This window comes from Alligator sinensis, unplaced genomic scaffold, assembly GCF_000455745.1.
Source record: "Alligator sinensis unplaced genomic scaffold, ASM45574v1 scaffold1219_1, whole genome shotgun sequence".
Classification (NCBI taxonomy): Eukaryota; Metazoa; Chordata; order Crocodylia; family Alligatoridae; genus Alligator; species Alligator sinensis.
In genome coordinates, this window is record NW_005842599.1 from 287,457 (window position 1) to 309,605 (window position 22,149).

General features: G+C 41.3%; 1 protein-coding gene across 1 annotated transcript in view; it reads right to left on the reverse strand.

The window, feature by feature from the left end:
* Positions 1-714: 714 nt before the first annotated feature.
* LRRC63 (leucine rich repeat containing 63) overlaps positions 715-22,149 on the reverse strand; it is a 36,315-nt gene continuing 14,880 nt past the window's right edge. Inside the window, exons 3-9 of the mRNA XM_025214721.1 lie at positions 18,323-18,460; positions 16,671-16,831; positions 8,481-8,579; positions 5,059-5,195; positions 3,048-3,131; positions 1,899-2,138; positions 715-1,235 (exon numbers count right to left, since the gene is read on the reverse strand). Coding sequence (XP_025070506.1) covers positions 1,025-1,235; positions 1,899-2,138; positions 3,048-3,131; positions 5,059-5,195; positions 8,481-8,579; positions 16,671-16,831; positions 18,323-18,460 — 1,070 coding nt within the window. The 3' untranslated portion in view covers positions 715-1,024. The remainder of the gene's footprint in view (positions 1,236-1,898; positions 2,139-3,047; positions 3,132-5,058; positions 5,196-8,480; positions 8,580-16,670; positions 16,832-18,322; positions 18,461-22,149) is intronic.

Here is a 22,149-nt window from a genome sequence, read left to right on the forward strand (position 1 = left end):
GGAGCTGTGGGGCAAGGCAGTCAATCTGCTGGGTTATGGGGAGCCCCATGGCTGTTCATGACTTGGTGCTAGAACATGCTTTGCTCCTCAGCCCCTGCCAGAGCTGTGGGGAAGACAAGCATTATCCTAGGTTACAGAAAGCCTCAGCTGATAAGCCCACATTGACTTAGCACCCTGAAAACAACAGGGTGCAGCCTCAGGTAGGGCTGTACTGCACAGCTGTCAGACTGCCCACTCGGGACAAGTTGTCAAGGGAGCCCTGCCATGCAGCCAGACCCAGGCTGCATGGTGGGACTACTCTGACATGTGTTCAATTTAAGGCATGATGGAAACGAACCACAAACCTTGTGCCCCAGCCAGTCCCTGTTACCATCTACATATGTGTTTCACTGTACTTAATTGCTCCATCATTAGATAGTACTGTCCCCAACAGTACTATTGTACAGCGGAGTTAATTTACTGCACGCTCATACTGTGCTGGCATACATGTAGACAGGAATGCTTTACTGCAGAGCTAATTAGTTGACTACATAGTAAAGCACATGTGTAGATCCACCTACTGAGTACCAGCATGGTAACATGGAAATGTTACAGCCAAAAATCACCCTCATTGTAACCTAATTGATTTCATAGGATGAATTTGGGCTAAATTTTGATTCAACTAGGTTTTATCATCTGAGATCTAGTGAAACACCAAAAAACCATTCTGTCTTCCTGTCTTTTTTACTGAGTCTGCATTTATATATTTATACTCTTCGTACACTATTTGTACAGAATCTGTCAGTCACAAACATTGCTTAAAAGCCTTCTGAGAAAACTTGTCAGTGAGTGATCTCTGAGATAAACAGAGATAAATTCATATGGAAATAGAAACAAAAAACCAGAGAATTTAGAACAGAACACACTTTAAGGAGGGTATGATAATTGCACATAGGAAGTCATCACAAGTATGCCAATATCTGAAGCTATCCTCTAGTACCACATGACCTAAAAGACATCATATATTGTAAGTGGCATTATCACATCACCAGTTTCTATGCTGTAACTCAAATCCATCTCTATAAAATATTTGAGACATAGCAGCAGTCTGAGACATGAAGCTTCTGTAACAAGATGATGAGCAGGCATTAAAGAGGAAAGGAAGTCTGTGTGATCTAAATATGCTCCTTTGAGTTCGAATGCAATGAAGTCCTTGACCATACAAAGGTCCATTGCAGTAGTCGCAGAGGGTAAAGCTAAAATGGAGAAAAAATAAGTCAAGTAACATTGCATAACCCTGATCTACCCAATACCTGCTAGTTCAGTCTCTGCACTGAAAATAAGAGCTAAAGGATCCCACCCTGTAATGTTCAGATCCTGCCCCACACCACCTGGATCTTGCCCCGTGTGCTCAAATTGGACCCTGCACTGCCTGGGCCCTGCACACCCATTCTAACACATAGGGTCATGCTATGCCACCTGGAAAGCTTCCAATGAGTCCAGAAATTCAGCAGCAGGGGAGCAGCAATTAATGCTGCTAATGTTCCCCTGATGCCATATTTTTAGAGCCCTGCGGGTTGGATGACAGCTCTGTGGTAGCTCTGCGGGCCAAATCTGGCCTGTGGGTTGGGAGCTGAACATCCTGTGCCTCACAATTCATGGCATGCAGTTCAAACAGTAAGGATCTATATAGGTAGCTTCAGGATACAGCTACCCAAGATGGGAATGTCCAAGATGGGTAACAAATTACATGCATGGAGAAAGTATGAAAGTATGATACAGCAAGTATGAACTACCATGCCTGAAGAAGATTTCCTTCTGACATCCTCAAATAATTGATTAGGTCCCGCATGCATCTTTCCTGTACATCACAGATTCCTGCAGAATGCACCGTGGTGGAGGAAGCCTATATCACTTACTTGCACAATATGGTTTGAATATCCTTTGGGATTTCCTTATATCTTTGTCCTAGATTGTTTTTGGAGAAGGAAAATGCAGCCAAATCAGTAAGTCTCTGTGGCTGGTTTTGGCAGCTTTCATTCCATAAGAAAGGATGCATGAAGTTATTTTCTACTCTAAGGCTTTTCAGAGGAAGCTTCAAGACTCCACCAGGCAAAACACACAGCTGATTCCCTTCAACATCTAGATATTCAAGTGCTCTGTAATTTTGAGGACAACCATATATTAACAGATTATTCATGCAGTTGGCTATCATGTCCATAATGTATATACATTTATATCCAACTTCACATTTTTGGGGTCCTGAAACAATATAGCAAGTATACCTGTATGTATAAAGGGCCAAGTATTTAATTGCATTTTACATGCAAGATGTACAAATAAATATGATTATTTTCCTAAGTATATTTAACACCTTGTGCAGCCAGAAATAAGGGTGCATCTAATTGAACTACTGAGATGGGTAATGAATTACATGCATAAAACATTAGAGTTTTTAAAAGTTTAAGGGAAAGTGTGAATATTCTTAATGTCACATTTGCTTAGCATATAAATACATTTCTATCTCTGTCCTCATAAATGTCCTTGCATAGATATCCTCTCAAAATACCTACAGCTTTTCAAACAAAAATGAAGAGCTGTATTCTCCCATGTGAGGGAACTATTTTTCTTGCATGGCGTCTACTGGATGGCTCCCGTGAACCCACTCCTCATCCCATCTTCCCCACGCAAAATTCATGGCAAGAAGCATGCATGATTTGAGGGCACATAATTACTGTGAATACAAATTAGGCAAGCATACATGCACACAGTCATAATTAGCAAATGATCACAAATTGTGTGCAGCTACCTAATTTTTCAATATAGCTGAAGTATTTGTGAATATCAGGTGTGCATATTGATATACATTTTATGCATATAACCTTTTTAAAATCAAGTCCTAAACACCAAATAGTAGGTCAGCTTTTCAGTTATGTTATACAGGGATAAATGCAAAGTATGGACTTTGGTGAAGTTACACCATGTTTACAATAATATAACAAAGATCATGATCTGCCTCACAATATTGTAATGTATAGGTCTGATTCCATTTCATACTATTTATATACCTGAGATTCTTGATTTCACTAGGGATAACACTGATATCATTGTAGGCAACATCCAGATACCAAAGATATGGTAATGAAAACAGCCTAAAGAAGAGAAAGCATTGTATAAGCATAAAAGGTATTTAAATATATAGGCCATTTTTATATCTACCAATAAAATATGAGATATATATAACCCATTAACAGTGTTTATTGCCATTAACTTAAGATGACCGATTTACTTACAAGCTTCTTAAGCCCTTTCAAGATCAGACATTTCTTAGACTGATGATTGTGAAAAATTAGTGGAAAATAGAAAATACTCCACTCAGATGCAGAGAAGGCAAACATTTGGAAATGCTCCATGCATAGCAGCTAACATAGTGCTGATAATATTTAGATTTTGAATGAGATCACTGCATTATTAATTTGTTCTGAACACAGGCTTTTATTCCCCTTCTGGGCTGGATCCTATTTAGGTGGGTGAGAAAGACAGAGATAAAATGTGAAGGACTGCTACGTTAGAGTCTAGAGGCACACTCTGCAGAAGATGCCAGCCCATATACTTTGGAAAACTTACACAGGTGTCACCTGAATGAAGCTGGCAAAAGGTGTACAATAAGGCTAAAGACACACAATAACAGAACTGATAGGTGTGTGAAGATGAGAGGTATAGCATTTGGGCAGGGTTTTCCTGTGTAAAGACCTCTGTATGTTTTAGACAGTTCAATCTCTTATCCATGTCACACAATGAATATAATGAGCCCAAACAATGATTCTGTAAAGTAACCCTAGAAACTGTGAAAATGTGATTCCTCAGTGGTATTTATTACATGATAACATTGAAGTGATGAGCAAGGTCAGGACTCTATTGTGTTAGGAACTGTGCAAACCACATAATAAAAGATAATCCCTACCTTGAAAAGCTTAACTGGACAGAAGGGATAAAATGTGGAGGAAATGGGTTACATACAACAAAGAAAAACAAAGCAACTAGGGAGATTCTAAGAAGAATTGCAGTTCAGGAAAGCATGGAAGGGAAAGGAATAAAAGGAAAGGGAACTTCTGGAGTGAGATGAATAGAAAGGGGAAAAATGAGTAGTACAGATGGCTGGGAGTGTACAGTGAGCCTTCAAAGCACAGAATCTATGCCATAGATGGTCCACAGCTTTTTATGCAATAACATAAATAGAAAAGCACTGTGTAACTTTCACTGAGCACAGATTAGTATTTAGTAAATGCATTAATACAATTGCCTCTCTCCCTGTTAGGCAATTATATTGCTTTAGGACAGAAGCACTATAACCATTAATTTTAATGCCCACTAAAATGCACGTAATTTGTGTTCTATCAGCATTACCTTAATGAGTTTCCACTTTATATATCAGTCAGCAAAGAAAACTGTCATAAGGCGTGTTGCTCTTGTAGTTAAAACAGAAGACAGGGATTCATGGAAGCTGGGCTCAACTCTTGGCTTTACAGTCACTTGGACAAGTCCCACCAGCTCTCTGTATCTTTCTTTTTTGCATCCCTGAAACTGGGAATAGCACACCATCCTTTCCCCATCAGCTGTCTATGGCTTCTATTTAGACTATTGGTTCTCTGGGGTAGGAGCTGTTTCTGACTACGTGTTCATACAGCTCCTAGCACCAAGGGACTCTCTGATTTTAGTTGAGCCGCTGGATAGTACTGTAATACCAGAAAAGCTAGCAAGGGGCAGACAGTGCAATGATTGTCTGATGATATCAAGACCAAAGGCTCCTTTGGAAAATTAAACAATGCATAGTCAAAGTCACTACTTCCTTTTCAGCCACTGCCAATTACAGAGGAAGTACTTTTGCACACACGCGCACGCGCGTGCGTGCGTGTCACAAGTATGTAAACATATAATACTAGAAAGCTTCTTAGGTGTCATCTACAAAGCTGATATGAGAATTGATGAACAACTACAGCATGTCACAACTGAAACTGAACCTTGTTTGAGCTCAGAAAGTTTATAATATAGACTATTCATTAATACTGAATACCTTACCCAGTGGGAAGGACAGATAGCAAATTGAAGGAAATGATAAATTTCCTAAGTGTCCTGAGTTTGTGAATATCATCTGGGATTTCTTTAATGGGGTTGTTTCGGACCTTCAGGACTTGTAATTTTTGAAGATTATACACCTTGGAGAAAAAAAAAGAGAATGGAAAAAAAATAGTCACAAAGCAAAGATGATAAATGCTTTTACATTTCTAGGCAATGCTGGAAAAATATGGAAAACTGTTTTGATATATTAAGAATTTTGAATGTAAATGTACAGATGCAGCCTGATGAAGGGTGTTTGTGCCCAAAAGCTTGGAATTAAAGAATTTTTTTTTTGCAAAAATCTGGTTGGTTTAATAAAAGATATCACCTCTACCACGAGTCCTGATTGTTAATCAATATACAGTTATAGTAAGACTTTTGCCCCTTCTACATACTACATCTATTGCACAACTACCTGGTTAATAGCACAATTAATTTAGACTGGCTACACGTGCAAACTAACTATGGTGCTTTAAAAAGGTCCAACCGGCTATAAAGTTATTGGTCAAAAGTGTGCAATAACTTTAGAGCTAGTTTCTATCCAGCTGTTATTTGCATGTGTATCCTGTGCCCCTGCAGCTGGGAGATGACAGTTGCTGCAATCTCCCAGTCACAGGGGTGCCCCGCAACTACTGGGGCTAAGAGTCCCATCAGCTGTGGGACATGCATCTGCAGGAGCTAGATATTTGCGGGTCTAGGGAGAGCCCAGAATGGCAATCCTGGGCTCCCTTGGATGGCCTTCCATGATGATCCCACAATCAGTCCTCCTGCCATTGCCATGCATGCTGACTGGCAAGAGGTGCCATTATGAAGATTGCATGTTAGATCCCTTTGTGCTTTTACCTGTACATGTAGAGGGCTCTTTTGATATGCATTTTTTTCTTAGGTTTTCACTGATACTGGTATAGCATTATATGCAGGCTTACTGGCACAGCCTGTTACTTCCCATTCTAAACCCCTGTTTTCAGCCACTTACAATTTATCCAACCTTTAACCATTTAAAGCTTGAATAAGCACCTGCTCTATTATTATTATTTTACATTTTAGCTAAAATAGTAGAGGCATGAAAAACTATATTGCTTGGTTCATGGTAAAAAAATACTGACTATTTGTCTTTATTTCTTTATAACTCGGACACAAAATTTTTCACAATGGTAAAGACCAAGGCAGACTGTGAGGAACTACAGAAGGATCTGGCACTACTGAGTGAATGGGTACTAAATGGCAGATAAAATGTAATGCGGGTAAGTGTAAAGTGACGCACAATGACAAAAATAACAAAATAACCCAAAAATAACCCAGGCTATGCTTGTGAACCACTATGATGGGATCTACATTAGCTATTATCGCACAGGAAAGATCTGGGAATGATTGTGGACAGTTTGCTAAAAACATCAGCTTAGTGCTCAGCAGTAGGGCTGTGCAAAACGGCTATATCTTGTTTTGATTTTGGATTCAGCCATTTCAGAGGACAGTGATTCATTTCGGTGTTTTGGATCACTGCTCTGTTTCGATTTGGCTGAATCTGTTATGGAGTTTAGACGCAGTTTTGGAGATTCGGATTGGCCGGGGAGAGGCAGGCACAGCTGGGCGGGTGCAGGTTCTCCTGTGGCTCCTACAGCTATGCCTGCTTTTCTCCAGGTGGGGGGAGCCACAGGAGAAGCCCCCATGGCTGCCCTACCAGGCCTATTCCCTGCCCGGCCCCAGCCTAGTCCTCGCACTTAAAAAAAAAAAAAAAAAAAATGTTCTGCACTCACCAGCTACAGAAACAGCTATTGCGGCCTCTGGGCACTCATGGCAGAGCCCCCCTGCACAGTGCAGGGCAGTGGGCGGCAGTGGGGATCACCCCCCCCTATACCTGGCACCCGTGCAGCCTTTGCTCCATAGTGTGGGTGCAGCATGGCTTGGCAGAGCACCACGCGTCGTCTGGGACCTGGGGCCGCTGGGGCTGAGCAGTGCCAGGCTTCAGGCGACTGCTGGAACTGTCCCAGCTCCCAGACAGCATGTGGTGCCCTGTCAAGCAGTGTTGCACCCACACCATGGTGCAGCTGCTGTGCGGGTGTCAGGTGGGGGAGGTGATCCCTGCTGCCCAAGCCCCCAGAGGCCCTGATCCCTGCTGCTGCAGCCGGTGAGTGCAGGGCTTTAAGTGCCAGGAGGCTGAGGCTGGGCAGGGGATGGAGCTGGGCAGAGTAGCCATAGGGGCTTCTCCCATGGCTCCTCCAGCTGTGCTTGCCTCTGCCCCAGTGTGGGGAGCCGTGGGAGAAGCCCACCATCCCCTGCCCGACCCCAGCCTAGCCCTGGCACTTCAAAAAAAGCCCCGCACTCACTGGTTGCAGCAGTGGCTATTGGGCTTCTGAGTGCTCATGGCAGAGCCCCCATGCAGCGTGGGATAGTGGGGGGCAGCAGGGATCGCTCCCCCCACTCCTGGCACCCGTGCAACAGCTGTCGCATTGCACAGGTGCAGCGCAGCTCAGCAGATCGTTCTCCCCCTTTAAGAAAGCGAACTTGTCCCCTAGTCTAGCATGCCAATCAGCCCAGGGTACCTTATGAGTCCTACAGGCAGCAGACCAGACAACCACACATCTCAGGGCAGCTCCTTCCTGCAGGAGCTCCTTCCCCTAGCAGCTGCCAGAGAACTAACCTCTGCCAGCCCCAGCCCTGGGGCTTATATATACCCAGGGCCCTGCCTCCTTCTGGTCAGCTGACTGTGTGCAGGTGCCAGTTAATTCCCTCATTAGCCTGCTGCCCGGGCAACCTGCAGTGTGGAGCTCTGTCTAGCCTGCATCGCTCTCTGGCTATGCTGCTTCTGCCCTTAAAGGAGCAGGCAAGTCTTAGTGCCCTGCAACACAGTGAATGAGGCAGGACCCCTTTGGAAAAGGATGTATAATGTGCTCATGCAACTAAAGATTGTATCATAACGTATCATACCAAAAGGGTTAGATTAAGGTTGGCAAAGTCAACATGTAAGTGTTGACCTTGCAACCTTAATAATGAATAATGTTCTTAATAATGTTTGTGAGTACAATAATATATAGATAGAAATATCAACACATAGACTGCTGCCCTATAAATGCTAATACATTTAAATCAGGAGTATCTCCCAAATAAAGCCAACCGCCTAAAACAAAATCAGAATGAAAGAGAGATAGAGGTGTTTCCAAATCTTGTTGGCATCTTTCTCAACTCATATTTTTTCTTGCTATTGCTCAAATAAGCACCAAAGAAATTACATTTTTCTAAAATCTATGCTACCTGATTTCACAGTAAGTCATTGCTGCTTGAAAAGGACTTTTAATGTTTACTTTAGTTTTAAACTCAAGAAAATCAAGTTTACATAATTTTACTCTTCATAATGACATGGAAAATAACTGGCAAGTACTCACCTCTCTAGGAAAGAATTGTAAATTATTGAATGACAAGTTGAGATACACCAAAGTATTGACTAAAGGTGTCAGGTCTGGAAGATGAAACAGAAAATAGGCCTAGAAGACATTTGCAGAAGAAAAAAAAATGTATTAGCTGCATAAAAGCAACATGATTAAAGAAGTCCTAACAACCTTAAGAAAAGACTCCACCCTGATTTAATTATTTTTTAAATGACAAAATCTTTTAAATTAAGAGATTCCAGCAACATGACTTGATTGATGAAGTCAATTCATATGCATCAAAGATCTGCCTAACTGGGGGACATTTTGGCAACTCAAATCTCTGTCCAACTCAAGTGTCACCTCAGCACTCTCTGGCTCTTCCTTCTCAAATTCAAACTACTTCTTCCCATTGTCAAAGAGCTTCATGTCATAGGTCTTACTTACTTCTCCTCTGTTATTTTACTTATTCTTCTATATAAGTTCTTCTAGATTCCTTTCCATGATCTTCTTCAGGTGCATGAGACATATACTTTTAGGGTTTTTCTAGCTAAATACCCCCAGGTTCTGGGATTTACATATGCTGTTGTAAGCTGCAAGCCAAAAAATTACATATTCCTAAAAAAGCAAACCTCTGTGTAATTTTTCTTCCTTCTATTTAATTCTTTGCTTTCAAAAAAAACCCAGGACAGTATATACAAAAAGCTATGATAAGAAAACAATAGGGGTTTATTATTCTGACTCAACTCAGGGAATAACAAGTGATGGCTTTGCATATACAGCCTTAATTTATACCCTTGTGCATAAGCATTTTAATGTAGGATTTGATTAAATGTCTTCTATTATAAACATAAATTACATGTTTTCCTATATGTACATATGAAGTATCTATTTTCTTGTAAATCAGAGTCTAGGAGTCATTTTTATTACTGGTTCATAATGAAGCATGTTCACATAACATATACTATAGATCAAACATAAGAGTTAACTAAAAATACTAACAGTGAGAACAGAAAACCAAACATTGAAGTGCATATGTTTCATTCACCTCCAGATGTTCTTAATGGCAACTGTGATGCATGAAAAGGGCAAATGCTAGCAAGTGCATGCCTCAAAGTATTCCTGCCAGTCTGGGCAGATGAAGACCCCCTATCGACTTTCCTGCTGGACCCATATCCTTTTTATACAATACTATCATAAAATGCAAGATGCATGCAAAGATCCTGATTTTGGTATTCTGTTTATGCTGCTTTTTGCTGGTATAATACAACTTAATTCAGTGGGACATATATTAATTTACACAAGGGAAAATGAAACAAGAAGCAGGCATTCTCTTAAGGCTAGGGATGGACATTCAAAAAGCCTGAGCCTGAATTGATTCAATCTTTGCAGGTTAGTTTAACCTGCAAAGCTTGAACTGATTTAGAGGTAGATAGACATTCCCCTTTTCATTCCAGAAATGCAGGCACATGTCCGCAGTGGCTCAGGCTAGAAGCCGGGGGGCACTACAGCAGCCCTCCCTTCCCTTCCAAGGTGCTGAGCTGAGGGCAGCCATGGCCAGGCCCCAGCAGGACACTCTGAGTAGGGGGGGTCACCCCTACTGTTGATAATGGAGCACTTAGTCACACATCAGGGAGTTACACAGGGAGCTGTTAGCATTTTTCAGGCCATCAAACAAAACAAAGCCTCTCTCATTAGTTTAAGCTCTTCTTAAACAACTAAACAACTTTTCCCGAGGAAGGGATAGAGGGACATTACCAGCTACTTGTTGATTCCCTCCAAAAAGCCCTAAGCCAACACTGTCCTGTCTGCCTTTGTCCCGTCTCCCACAGCACAGACTGTAGCCAGCATGTAGTATGCTAGCTAATGCTGAGAGGTGTCTGTGTAAGGCAGACAGGAAGGGGAATCCCTGCTTGAGCAGGGAGTGGAGGTGGTGGGAGGGGATGGGGGTGGATAAGCAGGAAGAAGCCAGCAAGATGCCATTGTACCTGCAGTCTCTGCCAGAGCTCCAGCCAGGCAGCAAAGGGTCGGGGCCAGCCCTGCTGGGCTGGATCAGAGAGCAGAGTCCCGCCCAGAATTGCAAAGCATCTGGGATGCTGGGGGACTATGGTTTAACTTAAACCAGGAAGAGGTCTGGGACAGACATTGCATAAATCAGTTTGACCAAAATCAGTTAAGTCTAATACTACATTCAACTAGGTTTATGTCAAAGTGGTTTCAGCCATTTTCAAACTGGTTTATGTGCACTGAACTTCTGTTCTGTTACAGGTTTAAACCAGTTTCTGATCACTTATACTGGCTTATGTGTAATATCTGTCCCTAGCCCTATAGGGCATCCTGGCCTACTTTGGTGTCTGCCCAAGTAGTGAACTCCTGTGTTATGACAATGGTTACAAGAGGCAGTTTGAGGTATTAGAAAAGGGCTTTACATGCAGTTTGAATTTATTACATGTTGAACTATTTTAAACCTTGCATCATAACTTGCAAATGATCTGGTAAAAGGTCTCAAGAGTTAGTTCCTCATACAAAACAAGTCTGTCTAGTTTTGAAAACAACTGCAGTTAAATCTTCTGTTTCTAAATGGCTAAATCTGGGAATATGGAAGTGAAAAAATAAACATTCTTTGTGTGAACAAACCCTGAGGAAAAACATTTTGGCAGGACATGTTATATACTAGCTGCCATAAGTGAAATCGTGGTGGATTTGTTTCACAGATGTACTTATGCAAAGCATTTTGTTTTTATGATTTCAGTTCACATGCATTTGCACTTCTCGAGTTCTGGGTCTGAATGATCCTAGTATCAGAAACAGATCCACTGAGGCACAGGCACAAGTTATTGTGAGGTAAAAGGAGGGTAGGGCTCAAGCTGCTCTATGGTAGTGGCCCATCTACAGAGTCTTACCCTATAGTAAATGAAAGCAACCTCACAGTAGCCTAGCTCTTTCCTTGAGAGGGGTAAGCTACTATGGGTTGTCTTTCAGTTATCTCAGGACTTACCCAGAGACAAGTGTGCCCACAGGCAATATACATCAGCTGTTCCATGGCCATGCCCTCGTGCTGAGGTAACTTAAAGCCATCCACAATATTTTATCCCATGTTCATGGAGGTTAAAACAACCATGGATTAGCTTTCATTTGCCAGAGGGCCAAAATTTGTGAACAGGCAGTTACCCAAGTGCAGCAGACAAGTGGTAAAGCCCAGGTCGTCTTTTGCTATGTAGAAATGTGTTCATTTGCCATGAAGTTTGGCTTAAAGTCATGAAAATCTAAATGACAAAACCTCATTGGGTACACCAGGGCTGTCCATCTTTCAAAGTGGCCACACACTATACCAGTAAGGGCCACACACCACACAGGCAGCACTAGCAGGGGTCACATAGACTGTTTTTAGTGGGCACCTATATGCGAGCAGCCAGGCTGCTCCAACACACTGTAATTACAGTGAGCTGGAGCAGGCTCGATTAATCAGGTCTGATGGAGCATGGTACTTACTTCACTCCAGCATCTCGTGTATCAGCATCCCTTCGCTCAAAAATGGCAGTGGGGGCACTTTAACTAAAGCTCGTCAAAAGAGCTTTAGTTAAAGTGACACTGCTGCCATTTTTTAAGTGAGGGGACACTGACACATGAGATACTCTGGGTGCTTTAATTAGAGTGGCTCTCAGAGCTGCTTTAATTAAAGCTCCCCTCCCCATTCCTGGAGTGTGTGTAAACACCCAGTGGTGACAGATGACAAAACAAGGATCTACGGTCTCAAATTGCAGCAAGGGAACTTTAGGTTAGATATTAGGGAAAACTTTACTACCCTCCTTGTGAGAAAGTACTGGAACAGGTTATCCAGAGAGGTTGTGGAATATATGGTACCACTGGGCAGTGTTTCCCAACCAGTGTGCCGCAGCACAAAAAAGTGTGCCATCAGAAATGAATAGGTGCATCACAGAATTTTGCCATGGCAATGAGCTACAATAAGTATGAGGATGGGGAATACCTTAACAGGTGTGCCGCAGAAAATTTGTATTAATGTAAGTGTGCCTTGGGCTGAAAAAGGTGGGGAAGCACTGCCATTGGGGATGGTCCTGTTCTGAGCAGGGAGTTGGACTAGATGACTTCCCGGGGTCCCTGCCAACCCTAGTTTTCTATGATTCTATGTTAATTCTTTGGAGGCCACATGGCAGTTGGACAGCTCTGGTATATATGAATCAGTTACTTAAAAGCACAAGTAGTTTAATTAGTGCTTGCAGTTGCATTTTGATCCCCCAAAGTGGGTGACTCTACAGCTGTACAGGAAATAGTTTTCACGTCCCACAAAAATTTAAGCTATTACAAATAATTCCCATCCTGAACTGGGACAAAAATTTGAAATCTTCTATGTTTTTTGCAAACTGATAATCTTAAAAAAAATTGGCTTGGGTCAAGTCAGACTGCTGCAATTATATATACCTGATAATTTAGAAGCCTGTTAATTTAATTTTCACCTATTCAATTTAAAATAAAAACCAAAAAAACCCTTTTTTGGTATAATTTCAAAATACAAGTAGTTTCCCCTCTCTTTCCCCTCCCCCCACAAAAAAAGAAAAAGTCAGAAACACAGGAAGAGACACATTATGCTGATGAGTTCACACTTCAAATAGACAAGACAGAAAAAAGAATGGAGTACAACAGGCAAACAAAGTTCCACAACTGGCCTGTAGTTACCACAGATACCTTTAGTACAGGAATGGGCAAAATACGGCCTGGGGGCCGGATCTGGCCCACCAGGCCATTCTATCTGGCCCATAGGGCCCCTAAAAAATGTAGAAAATTTAATATTTATTTGCTCCTGGCTGCCTGTCAAAGATGACAAGAGCTAGGGCAGTAGGACCCAAGGGAAGCCAGCAGCAGGACCCAGCAGCAAGGCCCCCCCAGCCCTGCCCCGCGATCCAGAAGCCCCTGCCTAGCAGAGGCTTCTGGCCTGGGAGCATGGGGCTGTTCCTGCTTCCATGCGCTGGAGAGAGAAATGAAGCCTTCAATAACTTGCCAAAACTTGGTATGCAGCCCTCCGCCTGAAATAATTGCCCACGCCTGCTTTAGTATGTGGCACTGGTTGTTTACCAAGAGAAAAAAAATCTGAGAAGACTTACTGTTATTTACTTTGACCTCTCAGCAACACAGAAAATATAGCAAAGAACTCATTTAGCAACAAAAAGCTAACGGGTGGTTAAATGAAGCTAAAATGTTTGCAGAATAAAGGGAATGGAAAAGTCTCTACGCTGTCACTGAAATGGTCCTATTATTTTTATCCATTATTTCATCTTCTATTTTTGGAGATTCTTCATAGCAACAGTCATAAGAAAGTGGCATAACCTATTTTATTTTGTATAGAAATTTTTTACTCAAATGATACCAAAAGACCACATAATAAAAGGAGTTGGGGAGGAAACTAGGTAGGTAGCATAATGCTCAACCGGCAAATAATTTGGTACGTTCCGTGCGCAGATTACAAACATAATCTTGCTATACCGCAGAATTTTGCAACACCATATCAATTAAAAATAAGTAATAATAAATCAGTTGCTATTACATGACAAAACTAGATACAGAATTCACAGCATCGGTCTCTTCAAAAATCCTAATGGAAGGAATTAAGTGCTTATGGCTGATATGTGTAAGAAAATTAATTCAAATTAAGGTAAAGTAAACATTTTAAGTAGAATAGTTATTCCTACTTAATTGCATTTGTGGGTGCAGGGACGTGCTATACACTAAATTATTATAAGGCCCTCACTTGCAAAGAGGATTAAGCTATTTGAAAATGTGCTCTTATTTAAGAATACAAGTATTTAATTGGAAATTAATTGGAATTTTGTAGATCAGGAATACATATTCTAGAATCATAGGCACATCTAGGATTTTGAAGAGAAGGGTGCAGACTGTATGGTGCATTAACCAGGGATCCTGGTTTTCTTTGATAAAAAAAACAAACAATTTTCGGTCTAAAAATAGTAACCCCAAATCCACACTTTTCTATGATTAAAATGAAACACCACATAATGCATCTTGCACAAAATGTAAGTTGTGTTACATGTGATAATCAGGGAACCTGGTTTTTTCTGACAAAAACAAAACCAACAGCAACCCAATTTTCGGTTTAAAAAAAGCAATCCAAAACCCACATTTTTCCATGATAAAAATGAAACACCACTATGTTTTACTATGTGGTGTTTCATTTTAATCATGGAAAAATGGATTTTGGGTTACTTTTTTAAAACCGAAAATTGGGTATTATTTTTATCAGAGTAAAACAGGATCCCTGATTATCAGATATAACACAACATACATTTTTTCCAGTTAAAAAGAAACAAAAAGCTTTACTAACATGCTATGGGCCTAGGACTGTATCATTCATCTTAAGATTGAAGCAAAAACAAATATAACTTCATTGGAATGTGCATTAATTTGCTATATATATATATAGCATACATATATATATAGAATACATATATATACATAGCATACATTAAAAGTATTTAAAACACAACAAACTGGGCAAAAATAATCAAAATATGTTGTTTGTTTAGTCCTCTTGTCATTAGAATCAAATACACATCTCTCTCCGAAGCATAAAACAAAACAAAGCGTTCTTGAGCATCTTGACAGTGCATCCAACGCTTCAGTGAGAGTTATTTCCTCACCTGAGTTAACGTTCACCTGAGATAATGTTTCTACACCTGAGTTAAAGTTTTTAGCTAAAGTTAAAATAGTCTGAAAAGCTGTGAAATAGGAGCTACACTGCCAGGACTAGTTAACACAGAATTGCAGAAGAAAAAATAGTTTGATTAATGGCATATTAAGACCATTAAAAAGGGAGAGGGTTATTAACACCTGTGGAATGAAGAGTCTGGAAGGAATCAGGTAGGTTCTGAGTACTCTGATGTCTCTCTTCATAAGCACTGGCCTTTGGGAAGTAGGGAGGAGGCACAGTCTCTTTTCTGGATGGTGTGTTTTTTGTCAAAGTATTTTTGCCTGCTCTTTTGCAAATAATGTGCACTTTTTCAGAGAGTGTACATGCTACCTGCAGCAAAGAACTGCATATCAAATAAAGAAAGAAATTACTCCCTTCGCCTACCTGGTCAGCAGGACTTCTCTTCTCAGACAACGTGGATATGTCTATACCATATCCAGGCTATAACTGAGAGCTGTGCTATGAAAGATACTCTGCTCACTCACTCCACTCTGCACACACCAAATGCCAGAAAAATATAATAGAGATACCTTTAGATGGATACAAGGCATACTGCAGGCCCAAGACTGAAAGCAGCACTAGGCACATGTTAAACAGTGGCTACATTACATTTTTCAGTCTGTAGCACACATGGAGTGGACGTGCCATACTTCACTGCACCTTGTCTTGCTAGCTGAGATATAATTTGCAAGTACATCAGCCATCTCCTCACCACAAGCCACATGAGAGTTTCCAGTGCCCTTCACCTGTAAGACCTTGAGTGGGCCAGATATTAGTTTAGCCTGCTTCATAACCAACTTCTACACACCTCTGGGGCTTGCTTTGTTAAGGAGACCATGTATAATTTCTGCTGATTCAAGCCCACCAATTGCCAACATTTGGCTCCACAGATACATATGCTAAGTGAGGATGGAAATAGTTAAAAGCATCAACTCTGTACTGGGGCTGGATTAAATTGTAAGGTGACATGGGAAGGGTATCAACTTTTGTCCTTGGCTTCCGTCAGTATCTTGACTCTCCAACTCACAGGGTGCCAAGGCAATTTGACAGCACAATGTGAAGGGCCAAAAGCCATTTTGGTTCAAGCGTCAGTGCACTTCTGGAAGTGCTGTAGCCAGCAGACATCATATTAATCACACATAAAAATGAAGGGAGACACTCAAAGTAAGGGTAGAGCAAAGAAAGGAAGAAAGGATTGGAAAGAGACAATGTAGGGGGAGATCAAGGCAAGAGGAGAAAATTACAGAAGAGCACTGAGAACAATCAAACTTCAGACTACTCTGAAATTACTAAAAACAAACAAACAAAAAACCTTAAATGATTTTAGCCACTTCCAACTTTAAAAAAATGCCTGTATATTGAAAATGTCAATATTGTATTCCAAGTGGATGAGGTTACAGTCAAACTATGAACTTCAGAGGAACTGGGTTTCTAATGAAAGCAGAAGCACAGACAGCATAAGTGCAGTTGCAGGTTTTAGAGTATACCTTGAGACTCAGTCCAGTTTTTTGACGCATCAGGCAATAGAAAACTGCATTTTTGGCCCTGTCCATCAATTCTTCCTCTTCATCCCGCTTAGTTAATATAATTTTGTACCCAATTCCCTGGACATACACATCATCATCATCAAGGGCACATGGTTCTACAACTAAAAATGTACATAGTGAAAATTTAAGAATTATAACATTACTTTAGAAGAAAGTAAAGATTGAGGTTAGAAAAAAAAACCCTGTATATCATGTATGTATGCATGTTTATCACAAATGTTACCCATCAATCATAGGTCAACTTTACTCAGGCAAAATTCCCCATGGACAAACTAGCGACTCAGGAAGGTCTAAATAAAGACTACAGGATTTGGCTGTTTAAAAGCACTTAAATTAATTCAAACCTTGTTTCCCTCCCTCTGCCCCTTCCAGAGAGAGCAGAAGGGTTTCCACATTAGATAAAATGCAGGCAAGCTAAGCAGTATGGGTTGGATGAATGGACTGTAAGGTGGACAGAAAACTGGCTGGATCATTGGGCTCAAAGGATAGTAACCAAAGGCTTGATGTCTAGTTGGCAGCTGGTATCAAGTGGAGTGCCTGAGGGGTTGGTCCTAGGGCCTGTCTTCTTCAGTATCTTCATCAGTGACCCAGAAGCTGGGATGAAGTGCACCGGAAATTTAGGTTAGATATGATGAAAAACCTCCCATGATGAGGGTAGTAAGGCACTAGAACAGGCAGCCGAAAGAGGTGATGGAGGTTTTTAAGACCCAGATAGACAAAGCCTTGGCTGGGATGACCTACTTGGGGATGGTCCTGCTTGGAGCAGGGGGTTGGACTAGATGACCTCCTGAGGTCCCTTCTAACCCTAAATTTCTATTATTCTAACAGGGCCTGAACAACATCATTTTGAAGAGAATTTTGCACAAATGTGGTGTCTTTTGTTCCGGGCCACAAGTATTTTTAACTCACAATAAGTGATACTAACAAGATTGAAAATTTTGATTGTATTTGGATAAATTATTGACAGCCAACTTTTCCAAGTGCTTGAATTAATGAATATCTAACCTGTAACACAAGATGAATGTCAGGTGTCATTACAAAGAAGATTGCCTCAGGTGGGGTTTTGTATCTTTGTTTGTTTTACTGTTAACAGGTACCGTGGCCCAAATCCAATCTTCGCTCATTAATGTAAAACCCAGCAATCCAGAAGTCTTGGAGAGTGTGTTTAGGAACAATTTAGCTGTAAATATTGCTGCAGCCACTCCAAGGAGATATGAACTTAACATTTTTGGTTACTTTTTAACTGATTGTGTAATTATACATTTATGTTTCTGGCTAATGAAATAGCATCCAGCAGCTAAAAACTGATCCTTTTCACTCCCCTTCTAAATAGAGCAGATAGTACTGTGGAATTACAGCATTTACCCAAATCCAAGATTACTCTAAATTTAAGGCAACCCCCCAATAATTAGATTATATACATCCATAATTATAAATAAATAAATATAAATTTGCTATAATTTTCCAGATACAAAATCTAATTATTGGAGGGTCATCTTAAATTTGTCTCCCTAACAGCTTTAGTGGGGAAAGTGGCCGTGCAGGGTGAGGGGCCAGACCCCTACCCCTTAAATGCAGTGTATTCATCTTACCCTTCTCTTCTGAGAACATTCTTCCTCTCGTTTCATGAGCGTGAAATGTTAAACTGTCTGTAACAGATGCGTTTCCTTCATCTTCTAAAGTGTGTTCTAGCAAGCTGGCTTTCTTCATTTTTTCTGCCAAAGCTATTTCTGAAAAAAGGTTGAGGATGGTGCAGGAAGAGGTTTTGATTACATACATGAGAAACATATTAACCTAGAAAGATCGATGAGAATCGGACTGAATCTCATTTAACTAGATCCCCTACACATTACTTTGACACTGGAAAAGGACCTTAAAGAAGTGTTCATTTTTAAGGACCTTAGGAATCTTAGGGCCAGATCCTGTTCCACTCATTAGATGCCTACATGGTCTTAGGTACCTACATGTGACCCTATTCCACCTTGCTTAAATTCCTGGACAAATGTTACCATGCCTACTCTTGAACATGCTACCATGCTAGCCTTAAAATGAAAAGCAGCATGCACAAGGAAGATACACTTATATCTTGCATTAACAATTTTTCAGACTTCAGCAGATTGGAATAGGATTTCCTTAAGAAGCCTAGGTTCACTTAGATACCTAATAGGTGGAATAGAATCTAGCCCTCAGTAAAAACAAAAGGAAAAAAATCAGGGAACTGAATTTCTAAATTTATCATAAAAAAGGATTTTGTAGTCTATGGAAGAGACACATGAACTACTTTCACAGCGATATGGTTTGCGTATTTTAAGAGGTCAAGTTCATAGACTACGTATCCCACCCATGAAAAGAAGCAAGGAATTGGTTCACTAGCCACACATGTGCCACTCTTCAATTTCTTCTCTAACCCACAACTACCTCCTTTCTACCAAGCAAAATCAACTTATCTCCACCTATATTCTGAGCAACCAATGTGCAGCTTCAATACCAATCACATTTAACAGATGTGTGGTCACATGACTACTATAGGGTTGTGTGTTTTTTACATTTGGTTTTGATACTGGTTGGCTAACTGATATAAATCATCAGACTTCTAGGAAATTAAGGACCATCACCAACAAAATAGACTGCCTATTCAGATAACATTTCCTGGTCATTTTAGAAGCATTTAAAGAAAACAACACATGAATGATATTTCCCCTACCTTTCTCCCTTCCTCGCAAAAATAAAAAAATATGTTTGCTACATTTTAAGTCACAACATGCCAAAAAACACAACACTGGATTGTCTAGTCATTCCTTGAATCAGGCCAGATACTTATATCTTTATTAGCAAACAAAAAGAGCACTTAATGATAGTTAGAACTTGAGTTCATAATACAAAACCTTAACAGGGATACAGGTTGTAGCTGTATTCGTCTACAGGCAAAAGGAATCAGAACTCATGGCAGAGGTGAGTGCCAGGTTTTATATTTTGTTAGACCAACTTGATATTTGCAAAAAAAAAAATTTATTTGCAAGCTTTTGGGCATACACCCCCTTCTTCAGGCATATTTTGCAAATATCCAGTTGCCCTAATAAAAGATATCACTGATGACAACCAGTCAGTAGGTATATGAAAACAAAAGTGAAGTCTGCCATTTTGCAACTGTACTGAATCAATGACTTCCAGAGCTAAAAGGTACAAATCTCTGTAGTTTGTGCTAAAGAGCCAAACTTTCAAGCTGAGAGTTATCACAGACTCACAACCTCTGTGGATTGGCCACAGAGAGAAAACACAGAACAACCCAGGTGTGGCTGTTTATAAGTATATAAGGGGTGCACATCAGGATCTGGGAGAACATCTGTTCACCAGAGCACCCCAAGGAAAAACAAGAACCAGCGGTCATAAACTCCTCCAAGACCGATTTAGTCTGGACATAAGGGAAAATTTCTTTACTGTCCAAGCCCCCAAGACCTGGAATAGACTCCCTCCAGAAGTGGTGCAGGCACCTACTCTGGACTCATTCAAGAAACGTTTAGACGCTTATCTTGCTGGGATCCTTTGACCCCAGCTGACTTCCTGCCCCTGGGGCACGGGGGGCTGGACTTGATGATCTTTGAGGTCCCTTCTAGCCCTAACATCTATGAAATCTATGAAAAGATTGAAATATGAACGGCATATTTTTGCAACTCATGCACTAATTTACAAATTAAAATAGTTCTTGTACTTAAAAAAAAAAATCTAATAAATGGTCTTTCCATTGTGTGGTTCATTAGTATTTGAGCTACAGTAGTAAGTGGACAACTATTTCTAGACCCACAAGATTCTCACTGTATTAATTCAGCTTCATTAAACCACCATGATGGAAAAAAGAAAGACAAAAAAAAAAACTCAAATGGCACTCATAGTTCACATTCTATACTTTTTTGCTATTTCAGTTATATTTTGACAAAACAAAAGTTTAGACTTCCTGTAAAAACTGAATGTGTTACACAAATAAACTATCTGGCAATTGTTAACTATCAAGGACATGCATGCTGACAGGTAAAGATTCCTATAGGTGATCTCTTTTATTGGACCAACTGTATGGTTGTTATAGACATAAACAAGCTTTCAGGTATTATAGTAGCCTTCCTCATGTATTTTGTAGCTTTGAGGTGATGTTGCCATGATGGTCCAGGAGATGCAAGAGGCAAGAATTCTTGTGGGTGTTATACTTTATTGGGCCAAATGTATAGTTGGAACAGACATTCCTCAGCCCTGAAGGAAGGATACTGTGATACCCAAAAGCTTCTCTATATCTATACCAACCATAGGATTGGTTCCAATAAAAGATACCACCCACAAGAATTCTTGCCCCTCACATATCTCCTGGACCATCATGGCAACAGCATCACCTCAACATTATTGATGACTACTACAATCAGGCTCTTCTCCTGAAGAACCAAGAGAGAAGAGCATGGATGTCTGGCTATGTGAAAATGGACAACAGGAAGATCGACTGGGAGCCCCACCCAGGGGATGTTTAGAAGATGGTCGTCTCAGGTCCCAAGACATGCAGTACCAGGGTCATTCCTCCCTTGGAACTGAGCAACAGGTACGCACCTCTCGCACCACCAGCAGAGACATCAGCAGAAACACCAGCTGTGGATGAGGGGAGGCAGCTAGCTACCACCCCTAAGAAGAGATGCAGGGTGGTTGTGATAGGGAACTCCCTACTGAGAGGGACAGAGGGAGTGATCTGCCACCCTGACCCATGAGGTCTCCTGCCTCCCAGGGGCCTGTATCCAGGACGTGGCAGAGAGGATTCCTAAACTTGTCCGGTCCTCTGACCACTACACCCCATGCTCCTCATCTATATGGGCATGAATGATATGGCTCGGAGCAATCCTGGCTGGGTCATGAGTGACTACAGGGCTCTGGGAGCTGGGCTTAAGAGATTGGGGCGCAGGTAGTTTTCTCCTCCATCCTCCCAGTTGCAGGCCACGGGCCTAGGAAAGACAGATGTATAAAAGAGGTGAACTGAAGGCTCCGGCGATGGTGCTGCTGAAAGGGCTTTGGCTTCCTTGACCACAGCACGCACTTCAGAGACAGAGGTCTTTTGGAAAGGGACGGTATACACCTCATGCCAAAGGGGAAGGCTGTTTTCTCAGCCAGGATGGTGAAGTTCCTGGACAGGGCTTTAAACTGAGCTCACTGGGGGGTGAGGGGGAACGGACAATGAGCAGAGCAAGCCCAGGGGCCAACAAACAAACAACCATTATGTCACGGCGGGGTCCGTCAGGAGGGCCGTGATCTCCTTACGGCCCTCTCACCGTGCCAAGTCGGCCCAAGGGCACCCTCAAATTCTCGCCCGCCACGTATTTGATGTTTATGTATAGTTGGGAGGCTGCCTACGACTCCCTGGGCACGGTTAGCTGGGATCTCGGTCCCCGTA